The 19,199-nt window shown below is 34.7% G+C and overlaps 1 protein-coding gene across 1 annotated transcript; it reads right to left on the bottom strand.

Annotated features, from left to right (window-relative positions):
- Window positions 1-12,352: 12,352 nt before the first annotated feature.
- On the bottom strand, window positions 12,353-16,968 carry LOC110735523 (RPM1-interacting protein 4-like). The gene is made up of 3 exons (XM_021915718.1): window positions 16,819-16,968; window positions 13,619-13,801; window positions 12,353-12,769 (listed from the first exon to the last, which is right to left on the bottom strand). Exons 1-3 carry the CDS (start codon window positions 16,822-16,824, stop codon window positions 12,725-12,727), a joined length of 234 nt encoding a protein of 77 aa, XP_021771410.1. The 5' UTR covers window positions 16,825-16,968; the 3' UTR covers window positions 12,353-12,724.
- Between the last annotated feature and the right edge of the window lie 2,231 nt (window positions 16,969-19,199).

Genomic DNA, 19,199 nt, shown 5'->3' with positions numbered 1-19,199 from the left:
ACTTTATACAATTAAGAAAAGGCTTTTTAATTTGGTTCGAAATGAGTATCCCAACTTTTTATTAAATGCAGTGCTAGCTCTACAAGACCAGTATAACGCTCTTAAAAGGCCTAAGCAATCTTGGGTTAGAGCGCAAGTTGAAAATCATCCCATAAAACTACTCACTTTCAGAGGAACAAAACACAACACATGGCATGCTTTCTTACTTGTTGCCATGGTTGTAGCCCTTGTTACCCGCCGGTATCAGTAAATGTTAGATATTATTATCACGGAGTATTATTATTATTATAGATTATTACTAATTTAGAAAACTCGTGCGTAGCCCTGGTTTGATATAATTTGTACTTAATTATATTATAAGTAAGATTTGTTGAAAATTTTTAATTGAATTGTATTTATTTAATATCTATTTTGCAGCTTGGGTTGCAGCTGAGTAGACGACTGTTTGGCACATCTCGACGTCGAGCAACTCAGCAACATCGTCAGCTTTAGTCCAAAGAGTATATGAGCGTCCTTTTCTACATCCTACTCTATTTGGAGCTAAACTAAGTCATTATGGTTTACTTTTTGTCCCCTGCTTATTTGTTTAATGATTTTTATTTCGTTGATACTTTCTTCTGAGGTTATTAGTGGCGAATCTATCATTTTATATAAGTGGGTTCAAATTAAATCAAATCAAACAAATTATATTATAATTATTTATAAATGAACAAATTACATGAAACTACGTATATATTATATTGGGCATTATTGACACATAGAATTATTGGTATTGATAAATTAATCATAATTTCATATCATTTTCTCATGTTAAATAACTCGGACTTTTGAGTTGGAGTTGAGATTCACGAGCTCTGGTATAGCATCAACGAGTTGGGTTTCAGTAGCTTGAAGTCCATTGAGTTTGTGTGGGAACAATACCAAAAACATGGATGGATGATTTCTCAGTTTCCATCCATGTTAAAGTACGCACAGTTTGCATAATTATTTTTATAAATCGGCAACTACATAATTAATTAGGGTTCGACTTAAATTGGTTTTTAATTAAAAAAAAATGGTTTGCTATTTGGTTTTTTTTTCCCCCAATTCTAGTTTAGAATTTTGACTTTAATTTCCTAATTTATTTACAAGTCAAAGTATCGACTCTAACAATCAATTTAGTGATGAGTACAGCCACACCTGGTTTACTATTTTGGGAGGTGAGTTGCTCAGTCGCTTGCAGGAGGTTTACCATTTTACTCCAACTCCGATTGTTTTCAAGAAAAAGAATCGACCAGGTTTCTTTCTAAAAGAGATGAAGTTCTGTTTTTACTTGAGTGGTAGAGGCCCAATGGACTCTCATATCCTCTTTCCAGAATCAAGCAATATCATTTCAAGAGATGGAAAAGATGTTCCCAGTTCTGTACATATTCACATTTAGTGTAATTACTCTACAAGTGTCCAAGTGAAGTGTCTGACGTAGCATTTCAAGCTTTTATGAGTTAGTTTATGTAAGCATAGCTAATTTTTAACAAAATATGCTTGTATAACATAATATATATTGTTTCACGTAATTTGTTAATTTGTTAATTATTTAACATAATTTGTTTATGTTGATAGAGTTCACATATAAAAAATAAAAAATAAAAACCTAAATTTTTCAAACATAAATATTATGGCAAGTTTAATTTCATTTTATCTAGTTTTTCATCACCCTTATCCTTGTATTGTCAAAAAAAAGTACATGAGTATTAAGTTATAGCAAGTAATTTTAGATTTTAGAAGTAATGGGTTGTATTTAAATTGGGTCATCCTTTCTGGATAAAAAAGGAGTTAGACCCCTACCCATTAGAAAAACTTATTAAATTTATCTATAAATAAATACAGTACCTATATGAGTTAAGCATATAATATTAAGATTCAAAGTTTTCACACACTTTTTGCCATTTTACTATGTTAATTTTATTGATAGTTTAGGTACATTTTTTCGTATTCCGGCTAACAAAAAATTAATGACAGATAGCAAAAAGATATATCCTTTGCAACAATTTGGCAGATGCATGGGAACAATTTTAGAGTGGTGACGGCGATGGGAACACCGCTTTCATTCACGGTGTACGGCCATATATGGAGATTCCGGGAATGCTGAAAAGCAAGTTGTCTCCGTGGATTTTTGAGTTGGAGTATGAGATTAACGAACTCTAGTATAGCATCAACAAGCTGAATTTCGGTAGGTTGAAGTCCATTGGGTTTGTGTGGGAGCGATACCAAAAACATGGATGGAAGATTTTCGTACAGGTTTTTCGTAATATGGATCTCAACCCCCTTCTCGCTCAAATTCATGAGTTCGATAATTATTTTTATAAATCGGCAACAACTACATAATTAATTAGGGTCCGACTTAAATTGTTTTTTAATAATAAAAAAAAAAAGTACTATTTGGTTTTTTTTCCCCAATTCTAGTTTAGAATTTTGACTTTAATATCCTAATTTATTTACAGGTCAAAGTATCGACTCTAACAATTCAGTGATGAGTACGGCCACACGTAGTTTACTACTTGGGAGGTGAGTTGCTCGGTCGCTTGCAGGAGGTTTACCATTTCACTCCAACTCTGATTGTTTTCAAAAAGAAGAATCGACCAGGTTTCTTTCTAGAAGAGATGAAGTTGTGTTTTTACTTGAGTGGCAGAGGCCCAATGGACTCTCATATCCTCTTTCCAGAATCAAGCAATATCATTTCAAGAGATGGAAAAGATGTTCCCAGTTCTGCACAATTTCACATTTAAATGATTTTTATTTCGTCGATACTTTCTTCTGATGTTATTAGTGGCGAATCTATCATTTTATATAAGTGGGTTCAAATTAAATCAAATCAAACAAATTATATTATAATTATTTATAAATTAAAAAATTACATGAAACTACGTATATATTATATTGCACATTATTGACACATATAATTATTAGTATAGATAAATTAATCATAATTTCATATCATTTTTCTCATGTTAAATAATTCGTATTTTTGAGTTGGCCGGAGTTGAGATTCACGAGATCTGGTATAGCATCAACGAGATGGATTTCGATATCTTGAAGTCCATTTAGTTTGTGTGGTAGCAATACCAAAAACATGGATGGATGATTTCTCAGTTTCCATCCATGTTAGAGTACGCACAGTTTGCGTAATTATTTTTATAAATCGGCAACTACATAATTAATTAGGGTTCGACTTGAATTGTTTTTTAATAAAATTTTTAAAAAAAAAATAGTATGCTATTTGGTTTATTTTTTCCCCAATTCTAGTTTAGAATTTTGACTTTAATTTCCTAATTTATTTACAAGTCAAAGTATCAACTCTAACAATCAATGTAGTGATGAGTACGACCACACCTGGTTTACTATTTTGGGAGGTGAGTTGCTTGGTCGCTTGCAGGAGGTTTACCATTTCACTCCAACTCTGATTGTTTTCAAGAAGAAGAATCGACCAGGTTTATGTCTTTCTAAAAGAGATGAAGTTCTGATTTACTTGAGTGGCAGAGGCCCAATGGACTCTCATATCCTCTTTCCAGAATCAAGCAATATCATTTCAAGAGATGGAAAAGATGTTCCTAGTTCTACACATATTCACATTTAAATGATTTTTATTTCGTTGATACTTCCTTCTGGGGTTATTAGTGGCGAATCTATCATTTTATATAAGTGAGTTCAAATTAAATCAAATTAAATAAATTATATTATAATTATTTATAAATTAACAAATTACATGAAACTACGTATACATTCTATTGCACATTATTGACACATATTTTTATTGGTATAGATAAATTAATCATAATTTCACATCATTTTTCTCATGTTAAATAATTCGGATTTTTGAGTTGGAGTTGAGATTCACGAGCTCTAGTATAGCATCAACGAGTTGGATTTCAGTATCTTGAAGTCCATTGAGTTTGTGTGGGAGCAATACCAAAAACATGGATGGATGATTTCTCAGTTTCCATCCATGTTAGAGTACGCACAATTTGCATAATTATTTTTATAAATTGGCAACTACATATTTAATTAGGGTTCGACTTAAATTGTTTTTTAATAAAAAAAAAAAAAAAAGTATGCTATTTGGTTTTTTTTTTCTCCCCAATTCTAGTTTAGAATTTTGACTTTAATTTCCTAATTTATTTACAGGTCAAAGTATCGACTCTAACAATCAGTAGTGATGAGTACGGCCACATCTGGTTTACTATTTTGGGAGGTGAGTTGTTCGGTCCTTGCAGGAAGTTTACCATTTCACTCCAACTGAAGAAAAATCGACCAGGTTTCTTTCTAAAAGAGATGAAGTTCTGTTTTTACTTGAGTGGCAGAGGCCCAATGGACTCTCATATCCTCTTTCCAGAATCAAGCAATAACATTTCAAGAGATGGAAAAGATGTCCCAGTTCTACACACATTCACATTTAGTGTAATTGCTCTACAAGTGTCCTAGTGAAGTGTCTAACATAGCATTTCAAGCTTTTATGAGTTAGTTTCTTTAATCATAGCTAATTTTTAACAAAATATGCTTGTATAACACTTCAAAGCAAGTTATAACTCAACAATGTCCCATGGCTAAGTTTCCCTGTTTGCAATGTTTGCATATACGATAATCTATCATACTCACCAACCCACTATTTTTTATCTAGTGTATTTCTCCCTTAGCAGTGTAAGGCCCTAAATCAGAGAAAGTATATGTTTTCACCAAACTTGGGCAGCAGCGTTCCCTTGTCCTGACAATTGCCAAGGAAGGGGTCAAGGCTCAAGGGTTTATATGATACGCCCTTCCAATGAGGGGCAGAAGATGTGTGAAAATCCAATAAGGGTTATACACAGAGTTATCTCTCTGTGACAGGAAGTCAACCACTAGAGATTATTTTCAATTCCTGCTTGCCAAACCCTATCAACCACCCTCACTCCTCGTATACAAGTAACACGCATTTGCTTACACCTTATCCAAATTTTACCGTGCAAAACTGACATCGACTAAAAACTTGTAATTCAACTTTGGACATGCTATAGCATCCATAGTTGTTAAAATCCCGATCCGGATTTTATGATCCAAAATTGCGTGATCGATATCTTAAAGTTTGTAGGATCTTACGATCTTACTCTGATATTAATTATGAGTGTGGGATCTCAACACGATCCTACGATTTTATTACGATCCTACGATTCGATCCAACATTTCACTATAATATGATACTTTAATTTTTTTTGACATTTTTTTTTATTACTCATTAGGTTATATGCACCTAAATTTAATGTATTCAATAATTATCGCTAACAAATTAGCTAATCCGTGACATTAATATGATTTTATCAATTGACAACTTGCAATTGTCATAGTTAAGGTCTCATTCTTGACAAATTTGCACATAATTTATCAATTTAAACTTGTGTTATTAATCTTCTAACCATCATACGGACAAAGCTAAATGAAGATCGACCTTTCTTAAGCAAACCAATGTCTTTTAGCATTGAAACCCCTTTTCAAAAAATGTTTTTAAGTCAATTCGTAGCATAATATATAATATTATTTGTTATTAAGTAGGATCTTACGATCCTACGATCCGATTTTATTGATTCGATCTCACCCCCTCCCCCTTCATCGATCCAAGGTAGGATCCCGATCCTAACAACCTTGATAGTATCCCGCATCCTATCCCCAGGACAAAATCACAATACAAGAAATTTGGCTAAAATAATACAAACAGCTAGAAATAGATGTTCCTGTTTTAATTATAGTTATACAAATACATTTTCTGTTTTCATCAGCATTGGAGATACACTTTGAAAGGGCAGTACAAGACCAGCCCAACCTACATCGCTTGAAATAGCTTCGATTGCCTTTTTCTTGTGAGTGTGCAAGCCTACAAGACAGTATTCCCAAAAAAAACAAAGAGGTTGAGACTTAAATCTCTAGCAAAATTAAGAAATCTGGTCACAGCATAATCAAAGCTCCAATTGTGCATTTCTTAAGGCAAGGAAATTGTAAAAGTTGTTTCTGAATTAATTAAACAGATAACTACATAAATAGTCAAAGCATCATGAAATTTGAAAAAACAGTAAACAGGACAAACACAACATATGCAACTTTTTCCACTTAGATTTTAACCTACTCAGTGTTTCTAAGGCATGAGACGCACTCGGTGTACAGACATCTTCAAGTCCAGGGGTAAGACACTAAGACATGCATGAACAAAGTGAAGCAAACCATCACATGTTTAAAGCTTATAGTAAAATGGGTTAGGACGTATAGATTAAGGATAGAGAAGCATTAGAGAAAAATTAAGAGAAGAAGCAGAATCATCCATAAGTTCAGCAAAGTTTATATTCTGCTTCTTCTCTTAATTTTGGCTTTTAAACACTCATGGACTCATCACCTCAGCTCAGCTCAGCTCATGCTTTAATATAAACCGCAACGATGTTATTCAAAAGGATGCCCATGGGGTTGATAAAAAGGATGGTATGTCTTCCTTCTAGCATGCTCAGATAGGTGTTGTCAAATTCAGTAAAGTTCATGATAGCTCTAGCCTGTTAAGCCTCAATTTAATGGAATTGTTGAGCTAGATTTTTCTTTTTCTTTTTCTTTTTCATTTTCCCCCTTTGAGTGATGAGGAAGCCAATTGGCACTTTACCTCAGAAAATCTCCTTTCTTTCATAACATTGTTTGTCTTAATTGTCTATCAACAATTAATTTTCCTTTGCTTCAAACTGTGTCATGGTCAGATGAAGCGTTTAAATCAAATCAAATTGCCTTTGGTTTGCTGCAGTATCTTAAACAATTACTCTGTATCATCCACCACTCCTAAATATCCATCACCTGTATAAATACTAAATACGCAGTCCTACCTATAAACCAAAGGGCATTAAGTGCAATCATCAAACTTGGAAATCTCTCTAAAATCACTCAAGGATGGAAAATAGTCTAAACTACACTCAATGAGGTTATCAATCATTTATGGGCGGCTGAAATAACTTTGGATAACTAGGCCAATGTTACACTCCCTCAAAACTCATGTCATGAAAAATATCCTCGTTCACAACATGCGAAAACACGAGGATAAAAAATAAAAAATAAATAAAAACTGCAGCAGAAAAGATCCTAATATTGAACAGTCCAAGCTTCATTGTCCTCGAACTTGATATGTAGACTTTAAACCAGCTAAATGCATAACCTATTGTTATGGCCATACAAAAATTGTTTAGTATTCCAAACAGAAGGGTGTTAATGGAAGCATTGTTTCTCCAACAGGTTCAGTCTCACCCTAGTATACTATTTTACATCTTACAAACACTTCCCCTTTATATATTCTTTCCGATTCCCATCTAATTAACAAAATCAGCTGCTTTCTACACTCGCACTAATCTTGCATGTGCCTTTAACCTCTTAGCATCAAGCAATCCCATATTTTCTCCTCCCTTTAGCAGCGCTTCTGGTGTACACCCTTTTATTTATTTCCTATATAACCCTCAACATCCAATGAATTGAATAGAGTCACCATTAACTAGATTACACGTATCAGAATATATAGATACTGTCTACCAGTTCTATATATATTCTGTTTATCAAAGTAATTCATGTATATATATATATAGTGTGCGCTAAATAATGAAAAGAGAGAAAATGGCAAGCAAACCTGAGACTTGTCTTTGGCATCATTAAGACGCTCGCCATACTCATAGAGCTTCTCAATGTCCATAGTGTTGCCATAAGCGCCAAAATCAGATAAAGAAATAAAAAACCACATAAAAATGGGGTGCTAGGTTTAGAGATGCAGAGTATAGATTTGTGGTTTTGGAATATATATTAGCCAGTCTTGATATAATAATTGATTGTAATATGCAGATTAAAATTCTGCTTGTTCAAATGAACACAACAACTAAATATCATCGCCAACTAACAAGGAATTTTATATTGCGTAGTGACTGAGAAAACTCTCTAAATTTCAGAGAAAAAGTTGCAATACACAAGTATCAACTAGCCATCCATATATTTTCTAATTTCTAATGTCAGGAGCTCTTTCTCTTTGAAGAATGCCTGTAAGGCTGTAACCAATCAAATTCAACAATTTCTCTGTTCAGATTATTTAATTTTTGGATTCTAAATGTCATAAAGTATAAAACATTCAATTATTGGAATAGAAGTTTCTAAATATAAAAACCATGCCTTTTTCTCGGAATCCAAAAAACCCTATCAAAATTTCCAATAAGCCCATATTCAAAAGGGTAACCATAAACTTCAACATCATCACAAATTTATCAGTATTTTTTGAATCTTACGAATATATTTAATTTCTATGAATCACAGATGAAATCCATAAGAAAAGAACAAATCTACATCATTGAAGAATCTAGGAAATTAAAAAATAAAAAAAGATTCAATTCTGCAGCTGAAACTAATAAATAAAAGATTAAAAAGCTATAAAAGTCTTCATATAACCACAAGTCATCGCAATTAAAAATTTTAAATAATAATAAGTTAATAGGTGTGAAGAAAGGCGCGAAGGGCAAATGATATAGTAGATGAGTCGATGGCAATCACCCATAAGGCTTTAACCAACTACACAGCTAACATCCACTAAACACTACATAGTTAACAAAACACAAGATTGGGAAAAAAAAAAAAAAAATCAAGACTTATGGACCAAAATGAAACTCCTAGTTATGAAACACAGAAGACCCATTGTCTATCACACCCAACTGTGCCTCGACTCCTGCAACTCCTCGAGATATAGCATATCAGGATAATACCTCAACTCATCATCATAATATCTATCCAAGTAGTCAGTCAATATAGATGAGACCTCTTCAAGCAGATCACCTTTGATTGGAAAAGATTTATCCCCATGAGAATATGGAAGGCGATGAGCAAGTAGTGAACAGATCCTGCCATCTTTTCCAAACGCAACAATGGTAGGAAATCGACGATTAAAGAACCTTGTGAAGAATTTCTCAACCACAGTGTTAATGGCAATGCAGGGGTTATGCCATGATGGTTTACCTCTGGCTTTTTTAGAATCATCTCCTTCGGGTTCAGTAACTACTGTAGCATCAGCTATGGAACAGGGAAGAATAACAGCATCCACATCAGAAGTGAAACGTGTATACGCATCATAAACTACAGAATTGTTACTCAATGGATAATCAAAGTAAAAAAGAATATTCTTCCCTATATGATGATGCTCTAAACTCATGTTGAGTAAGTCCAAGAACGATTCTAGGGTGACTTTGCTTAGCTCTGCCAGAGTTTTTTGGGCAACGTGCTTCACAGTGAAGGGATATCCAGTAATACCATAAAGCTGCATAAGTTCAGCTCCATAGGTATCTAAATAGGAGCCATTAGGACCGACAATGATCACCTTCTCTCCCTCGAACAAATGCTTGAGTATAATGGATGCGGTATTGTTATAGGGCGCAACCCACCAAGAGATATTCTGCTTGGCTAGCACAGTGCTGAAAAATTCAGGATACCACCGTGGATCTTGCCTATCCCAATCAGGAAGATATACAACCACAATATCCAACTCCTTGTCACTTTGCCTACACGCTTCCTCAATTTTACGAAGCCAAGGAAGCAAATTGCCCGAAGTGTAGAGGTACAACCACACAAGCTTTGATTTGAGTTGAGAAATAGGCCGTTTCTCCTTCCAAAATGCTTCACTTCCTGAAGACAAAATCAGAGGTTCTGCAATACAAAAGGTCCTCAAGAGACGATGGAGTAGTGAGATGCAGGCCAGCATCCGCATCAGTAATGAAAGGAAATGCGTGGGAGTTAGCTAGATGATACCAGGGAACAAATTCAATATCCATAGATTGAAAAACCTCATTGTGCAAGAGAACATTACCAGCGAGGCTTACGAGAGTCATGTTGGCCATGAACATGCCTCCAAGATACTTGCATACGCGACGACGATGAGACTTAGCATGAAATGGAATTGCAAGGCAAGACGAAGTAAAAGCAGACATAAATTGGCTGAAGGCTTTCTTGTCATGGGTCCAGCCATCTCTCATAATAGCAACAATCACCATCTCAAATCGATTCTTCATTTTAGAGTAGAAATCATGACAAGCAACTGCTACTTTCCAGGCAATGGAATTCCAATTAAGAGGCACCATGAAACAACAAAGCATGACGTACTTACCACTAAGTTTAAGATTCTTAGCATCTACTACAAGACCTCTACGAACAAGAAAACCCTTTCTAGAAGGAAACAACAGGGACTTAACATCAAGAGGCTTGCCAATCTCGATGTCACACTTAGAACCATAAAAACATTCTTTAAGAACTGAGTTTGTCAACTGATTTGAAACACTAAGAACATGAAAAAGTTCGGATTCTGAATTTATTCTGCTGCCATCCAGTGCTTTTATAAAATTTTCTTCTAGCCAGGGTTCTGTAGGAGCACAAGGAAACATGTACCTCCTTATTTCCTCCTTGTCCAACTTCAACTTCTCAGGAAATTTCTTCCGCTTCTCTTCATCCATAACCTTGTTATTGGAATTAACACAAAAATCAATTAGCAAAATCAGACCAGTTGAAATTCTAACCAACAACGATATTAGAGCTGATACACTAGAAATCACATGAAATCAAAAGTCTAATAAATTAGGGTAACTCAAAATTAACACAAACAATAATTGATTATTTAGGTTTTTTTCTTTCTTTTATTAACGGCAAATGGGAGGGGAATAGCCGAATAGGTAAGTTATTAATTTATTATGGAATAACAAAGAGAGGGATCGAAGGTTAACTCACTCCTTTGTTTTTAACTTGCGGCCCAAGTATCAAGGTAGAATAGAGAAATACAAGTTGATAAAGCTGATAAATAAATATAAGTAAGGGTGTTAACAAGCCGAGCCGAAATTGAGCTTTTTCGAGCTTAAATTATCAAGTTTAATTTACAATAAAACTCGATTTAGGTTCGAAAATCATAACAATATAATGTCTATTTTTAAGATACAATATATTATAACTAAGTTTATTAATTTTTCGACTTATTAAAAATATTCTACCAATAGTTAAGGTTATGATGTTAAAATAAATTAAAAAAAATTATTTCGAGCTTGTTCGCGAGCTTTCGAGCCGAACATGGTTGTGTCTCGGTTTGTAAAAATTCCGAGCCAAGCTCGAGTAGTTTGCGAGCCGGCTAAGCTCATTAACACCCCTAAATATAAGAAAAAATACATTTTAGTAATCTCACTTTGTCCAATTTACTTGAAATAATCTCAACTTTTGATTATTCTACAATAATTTTAACTTTTAATTGTGTTTTTCTTCAATCTCGATTACCGATAGCCTAGAGAAAGGGTTACAGTTTTTGTAAAAAAAATACTATGTAATTATCACGTGTTGCTTGTTTATTGGTTCAAAAAAAATTAACAGATATTTTTAAAAATGGACTCAGGTTTCCCACCTGTCTTCTTTTCATCCATGGCTTTATTAAAAATGGACTCACGTCCCATTCACCAAACTAAGGCAGTGGTCTTCCCTTGTCCTGACAAAGTGACAATTGCCAAGGAAGGGGTCAAGGCTCAAGGGTTTGTATAAAGCTTTCCATGATTTCTATGAGAGTATGCTTGGTGTAGATCACCTTGTAAGACATGGTGTTGATGTGGATCTTGTATGGAAGGGGAAGGTTATGTCTCTTGATCAGTATTCTTATTTAATGACGAGAAAGTAATAATTTGTTATTTTATCCTTTTCGTTCATATTTTAAGCTTCTTGGTGTTTTGTGTGTGCATGTGTGTGAATAGGGAAGGGGTTTATGGTGGTGGATTTTTTGGAGTTGTCGGTTGTTTTTGTTGGTGGAGATGGAGATGGATTCGGGATAGGTATACGAGTAATAGTTTCAAGAGGGTAGGAATGAGGTTTTGGGCTAGGTACGACATCTAAACAATGGGGATGAAGTTTCGATCGAGGTATGGGTAAGGTTTCGGGGAGGGTTGATCTGGTTATAGGTGGTTGGGAGGGTGTTTACATGGTGACTAAGATTGAAGGCGGTGGTTAAAGGGGATGAGATGAGGCTGGCGTAGGTTTTGAGCGGTTATGGTGGGGTGGGTAAGAGGTGAGTGTCACCATAGCTAGGGTAGTGATGGGGTAAGGCGATTTTGGTGCCTAGTGGGACAGGCATTCAGGATGTTAGGGCGTGAGTGACTTAATTTAATGATCACACTTCCTCTCTCTTACCCTTAATCACCTACCCTTCTTTTTGCTAATCTTCTATGAAATTTTTTCTTGGAAACTGTGCAACTATGCAGATAATTCAATACAGAGGTAGTGCTTTACTTCAATGTTAATAGTGACCAACTAACATGCCAAGGCAAACATGAAGCAAAAATCATTAAGTAAACCACAACCACTCCATTATAACTTAACTGATACAAAAACCAAAAGTTATATCACAAATGAAAAAGCTTTACAACTCAAAAGCACAAGAAATGGAGAGTAAGAAAGGAAAACTTTTGGTTTTCTTAATAATGACCCACACAACTCAGTACATATAAATACAATATAAGAGTCTTCTTTCCATGTTTCCTTCCCACACCAACTCATTCCAACAGCACAAGAGAAAAGAAAAAAATTGTGTTGTTCCAGGTTTTGAAGCACCCTATCACAACTCTTACATTTTTTGTTCTTTTGGGAGAAATGTGTTGGAGTGGGATCTCAGCCAAATATCCCTTTCCATATCAAGTCTATCGAGAAGAGACTCTCCTTAAGAATGAACATCTGGGGCTTGTACACAGCATAGCCATTTTTTCTGCGGAGTCCAAGAAAATCAAGAAATAAGTTGGACATGAAATCAAATTAGTTTCTAAGTCCAAGTTTAATCATCTGAATCGAGGCCACCTCAATAATTTCTTGTCAATAAAGTATTGTTAAACAGTTGACATAATTCTTAGAAGTATTGAAACGATGCCATTTGTACATGATAGCATATGCTCTCTAGTCTCTATGGCAAATGGCAGTCGTAGACTTCAGCTTTCAAAATGGAAATGTCATAGAAAAGAAAGATATCAATATCCTCTAAAAGTTATTTTCCTATGATCATGAAAAAGTTTTACCTAAATACCTAATATACAACCTCAAAGCTAGTTAAAACTCAACGATATCCCAAAGCTAATTAAAATCTCTGTGTTTGCTTATTTAATCATCTACCCATACCCACCAACCCTACTTTCTCCATTGAAACAGAGGGAGAATATGATTAATCAGCAAATATTCATAATATTTTACTTGGGAATGGCAAGGCACTACTGGGAGTCAAATAAACAGATGGGTTGCAATAGAATGCACAAGTTACTATAAATCTTGTACACATACTTTTATCAGTCATTCACCATTTCAACCATGAAAAAACAAAAGATGAGACCCAAAAAGCAGAAAACAAAGGATATGACAGATTAGTAAAGGAACAGGCATGTAGCATTTTCTGTGTCTCAAAAAACCTCCAAATGAATTGGCCACAAGGCCAACAACCAAGTTAGCTACTGACTAGAAAATGAGAAGGAACATGTATGTAATGTGCTCTCTCAAACAAGCAATTAAAGACTGCCAAAATGATGCAGATGCGACTGGTCGAATCTGAAAGAGAAATAAAAAAACTTACAGGCTGAGATTTGGTGGGCTCCATTCCAGGCCTAGATGTGGGCTGGTTCTTCGCAGGGGACTCAGGTTTCCCACCTGTCTTCTTTTCATCCCTGGCTTTATTAAAAATCACAGTGAATCCCTCCGCTGAAGCTGGGTCATTGACATCCCATTCACCAAACTTGGGCAGTGGCCTTCCCTTGTCCTGACAATTGCCAAAGATAGGGTCAAGAATTTGTGTGATGCATTCTTCCAATGAGGAACCGGAGAAAAGTGAAAATCCAATGAGGGAAAAACATAAATAATCCTCTGATCAGGATGTTGACCACCAGAGTTCATTTCCAAGTCCTGCTGGACAACCCCTACCAACCTCCCTCACTCCCCAAACAAAAGTCAAAAGCATTTGCATACATCTTATTCAAACTTTACTATGCAACATTGACATCAACTAAAAATCATAATTCAACTTTGCATATGATATCCCACATCTCATCCCCAGATCTAAATCACAATACGAGAAAATTTTGCTATAGCAATAAAAACAGCAGCTGGATATAGATGTTCTAATTATAATCATAGAAATAAAATTTCTGTTTTCACCAACATTGTAGATACACTTTGCTAAGGAAGTACAAGCACAGCTACTCGTAAACAGACCACCATACCAAGTCAGCACAATCAAATTAGGGAGCTCACTAAATCAGTAATATAGGTCTGTGCACACATTGACAGAAATTTTACACAGTAAAAGATCACTGGAAAAAAATATTTTAAAACAAGGCAAAAACAAGAATAAAATTTTATAATGCACGAAAGAAATGAAAGAAGTTGGAAAATAAATTCAAAACTCTATGGCCCTAAAAGACATAACAGCAACACAAGGTAACAAATTTCTGACCCTACGTCGCTTGAAATAGCTTCGATTGGCTTTTTCTTGTCAGTGTGCAAGCCTACAAGACAATATTCCCAAAATTCAAAGAGGTTGAGACTTGAATCTCTAGCAAAATTAAGAAAGCTGGTCACAGCATAATCAAACCTCCAATTGTGCAATTCTTAAGCCAAGAAAATTAGAAAAAGTTGTTCCAGATTAATTTAACAGATAAGTACAAATTCAGTCAAATCATCACCAAATTTGAAAAAACAGTAAACAGGATAAACACAGAATATGCAACTTTTTCCACTTAGATTTTTTCCTACTTGGTGTTTCAAAGGCATGAGGCGCACTCAGTTGACAGACATCTTGATATCCGGGGGTAGCTATTAAAGGAAGACAAAGTGAAGCAAGCCATCACATGTTTATAGCTTATAGTAAAATGGGTAAGGGCGTGGAGATTAAGGATAAAGAAAGTAGGTGAGCTCATGAGTGGGTGAAAAGCCAAAATTAAGAGAAGAAGCAAGATTAATCCAGATGCTCAGCAAAGCTTATTGAACAGTTGAACAGTGAATATATACTATATGCGGGACAACCATCATTGGTATATGTATATTTTAAAAAAACCAAATAAAGGCAAAAAAAGCACATTCAACCCAGAACCACACATATTAACAAGAAGCTATAAAATCACTAGATGCTTCATAGTAGCACGTCATATTCTATGGCTTGTAGAAAATGGGAACAATAAAGATTCAGGACAAGGGAACCTACAAACAGTAATTTTAATAAGAACAAAACGGCATGCCTCTAAGGCCTCAAGGATTATGTCCGAGAGCCTATCACACCCTCAGCACCTCACCTCAGCTCATGCTTTTATATGAACTGCAAGTGCTAAACTAGATCAAACCAGTGCTCAACAAGCAAGATCCATTTTGCCGGGTCTAAGAACATTTCTGATATTGCCTGCAATTGCACATAGACTCCGACTTAGCATATGATAAAGCCAGCCCAAGCAAAAGCAAGCAGAAGTTGTATTAAGGCTAAGCTCAGCTAGGATGACAGCAGCAAGGTAGCTGCCAGCTGACAATTCCACTTCCACAGACTAGCTGCATACTCAAATCTCTACTACATACTACCCCTTTATCAACCAGAAGCCAACCCTGCAATGCGGCATAAGAAAAGACACAAGCTAGCATTGTTCGTTCATCAAATGGACCCAAAGGGTGCCAAAATAAGCCAAGATGCTCACACATTCGTATATCATGGGCTATGAAATCATCCACCACCCCTAAATATCCATCACCAGTACACTCTAAATAAGCAGTAGTAAAAAGTTATCCAAAAAAAACAAAAATTGAAGTCCTATCTTTAATTTAATCTCAAGGACTCACACTTTAAGTGTTTGATCATCAAAATTCAGAAATATCTATATAACCACTCAAGGTAGGATGGTAAATGGCCTAAAATCCACTCAATGAAGTTATCAATCAGCTACAGGCAGCTGAAATACTTTTGGATAACTAGGTCAATCTTACACTCCTTCGAACTCATGCCATGAAAAAATATTTATGTTTATGACATGTCGAAAACACGAGTAAAACAAAACAAATCCATGGTTGGCAATGACTTAGCTTTCAAACAAGGATTCTTGAAAATGCCAAGTTAAGCTAAAATATATCAGTGCCTTACAACTTTCGCAAAAAGTTTAAGTCAACATCTTCTAATCACTTCTAGACAATGATATTTCCAATAAAACCACAATTGAAAGCTAATAGAAAACAAAATACCCAAAAAAAATACAATAGTTCAAATAGAAAGCTAAGAGAAAACAAAATTCCTAAAAAATACAATTGTTCAAATTGTGTAAAACCAAACCAACCCATCAAATTTCCATAAAATGAGAAGGAAAAAAAACCAAAAATTCAAAAAAAAAAAATCCCAATTCAAAACAATCAACTCCTATTCTAAAGAGATTTCTAGGGTTAAAATTTTTTAAATGATAAAAATCAAAAATCATCTAGACTGAATCAGGAAGCTAAAAATGATAATTCTGCTTAATACACATATCAATTAAAAAAAGAAAATCAATCAATTGGAAAATTAAAGAAGATGAATTGTAAAAAAGAAGGGTCAAACAAGAAATCAAATCAATCAAGAAAACCCAGAAAAACTGAAGAATTAAACCCAATAACAAAACCAGATCAAATCAAACAAAACATGAAAAACACAAAAAATCAAGCTGAATTGCGATGAATCTAGGGTTACAAACAACAACAATCAACAAAAAGATGATAAATTTCAATAATAAGAATAATAATAATAAAATAAATAATTGAATTTTGACTTACCGTCATGAATACAGAGAGGAAAGGAAGAAACAGGGGGGGAAGAGAGAGAAAGAAGAGAGAGATTCGGATGAAATGAAGAACAAACAAAAAAAAAGGGGGTAAAAGAAAAGGGGAGAAAGAAGATGAAAGAAGTAGAGAGAGAAAATGGGGAGGAGAGAGAATTTTTGTATGAAAAGCCAGAAATAGGCATGTGAACGTGGGGACTTTTCAGAGCTCATTCTCTCTCTCTTACAACGCCGTTTGCTTTCTGTTTTTTTAACGCCGTTTATTTATTTTCACGGCTAACAACTAGTGTAATACAAGCTACTACCATAGCTACGAGTAACAGTTATATCTATAGCTACATTTTGTCGAATACGTCCTCTGGTATGTAGCTTTTGAGTAGCTTTTTGTGTCAAACCACTACTTAACAAAAAATATGAGTGTTTGGTAATGGAGTGGAGTTGGGATAGCTTTTGGTGGTGGAGGTAACTTTTATCAAAAGTGAGAAATAATAATTTTTGAAAATAAAGGTAACTATTAAGAAATAAATCTATAGTTTTAGGGAAAATATTGATTTTTGTATGTAATAGCTATTCAACAACTACTTTATCGAACAGTCATACTTAAATCATCTATCTTCTTAGTTAACAGATTATTTCTACACAGTTAATAGCTAGCTTCACAGCTAAGAGCTTGCTTCACAACTATATTTCGCCGAACACTCCCTAAGTAATTAGTGTATTAACAAGTACGAAACATAAAACACTACAATACTTGGAAATAATTATTTGTTGATTGAAAGGAGAATTAACATTCTTTTTCTTTGTAGTCTTTTACTTGTACACAGTACTACCATTTTTTATTTTTTTTTATTAAAATTATTTTTATGCAACTAGTTGGAATATTTATTTGTTTCAATTGAAGGTGGGGACCATGATTTTGGGAGTATCTAATAAGGTATTGCGTTAGTCCAGACTGACGAAATGTTTCGTCAATTCGGACTGACGAAAAATCCTCAATTGGCGAGATGATATCCTCTATTGGCTGGATGAAATCCTCTACAAATTGGATGATATCCTTTATTAGCTATATGATATTCTTTATTGGCTGGATGATATTTCTATTGCTTGGATGATATCCTCTATTAGCTGGTTGATATCCTCTATTGGCTATATGATATCATCCAGTCATGATATCATATAGCCAATGGAGGATATCATCCAGCCAATAAAGGATATCAAAGACACAATCATAAATGATATCAATATAGCCAATAGAGGATATCATCCAACCATGATATCATCCAGCCAGTAGAGGATATGCATAAATTATTGGAGGATATAAATTATTTGATGGAGGATATGTATAACTTGTTTGAAGATATGTATAAGTTGTTTGATGATATGTATAACAATGGCGGTACCTCCATGGAAGATCTCGCACTAAAGGTCATGGGTATAATATAACTTGCTCATTTCTCAACCAAAATACATGCATATGTTATCAAAATGCTCACAATTCAACATACAATCATATGGGACAATCAATTTCAACAATTATACATCACATAAGAAAGCCTCAATTCGATTTTTTGGGCATTTTTCGAAAAATTCGAGAATCTCAAGCAATTAAACTTTCTGTCTCTTCTGCCATGGATGACCTCGCTCCTCTCCTTCACCGTAACCACCACCAACTTGTCATCGGGTGGAAACTTGTTCTTCATCGCAAAAAGATGACGATGATACCTTCTCAACTGACGAAACATTGGGGTGGCTTGCCGCACCCAATACTTTGTGATTGGAATATTGTACTCCGTAATAGTTATGTCACTTATGTGCATGTTTACAAAACTTTGGTAAAGTATTACTAAGTGTGTAACATTGGCAATTTGTAGTATTGTCAAAACGGTTTGACGGTTTGGTTTCGGTTCGGTTTGAAAACGGATTGGTTTGAAATCGGTTCAAGTGCCTTACTGGTCGGTTTTGGTTTGGTTGAAATAATTATTGGTTCGATTCAGTTTCGGTTTATTCCTAAGCGGTTTAAATTCAGTTCGACTTGTAAACAATTCGGGTAGTAAACGGTTCGGTGCAAACGGGTTGCAGTTTGTTAATGGTTCGGTAAAAACGGTTTTAATCCCGGTTCCAACTGTTTCGGGTGTTGGAAACGGTCTAGGGTTAGAAACAATATTTTGATCTACTTTGGTATGAAACAATCATGACATTTAACTTGACCTGAGCGTGAGAATAACTCAACCTAATGTTGATTAGACCCGATAAATTACCAACCAAGCTTGAACTTACTTCAATAATCCCACCCCTTACCTAACTGATATATGCCTAAACTTAAAATCGAATCCGACTAGAATTTGACGTGAATAAAACCCAACTCATATCCGAAAT

Source organism: Chenopodium quinoa, unplaced genomic scaffold (genome assembly GCF_001683475.1).
Source record: "Chenopodium quinoa cultivar QQ74 unplaced genomic scaffold, ASM168347v1, whole genome shotgun sequence".
Taxonomy (NCBI): Eukaryota; Viridiplantae; Streptophyta; class Magnoliopsida; order Caryophyllales; family Amaranthaceae; genus Chenopodium; species Chenopodium quinoa.
The sequence above is the reverse complement of the archived record's forward strand: the minus strand, read 5'-3'. Positions and strand labels throughout refer to the sequence as shown.

Bases quoted from the DNA above. Each gene is read 5' to 3' on its own strand.
- LOC110735523 (XM_021915718.1), bottom strand. The intron at 12,770-13,618 runs GTAAGTTTTTTT...TGGACTCCGCAG, and splicing joins AGCCCACCAAATCTCAGCCT to AAAAAATGGCTATGCTGTGT.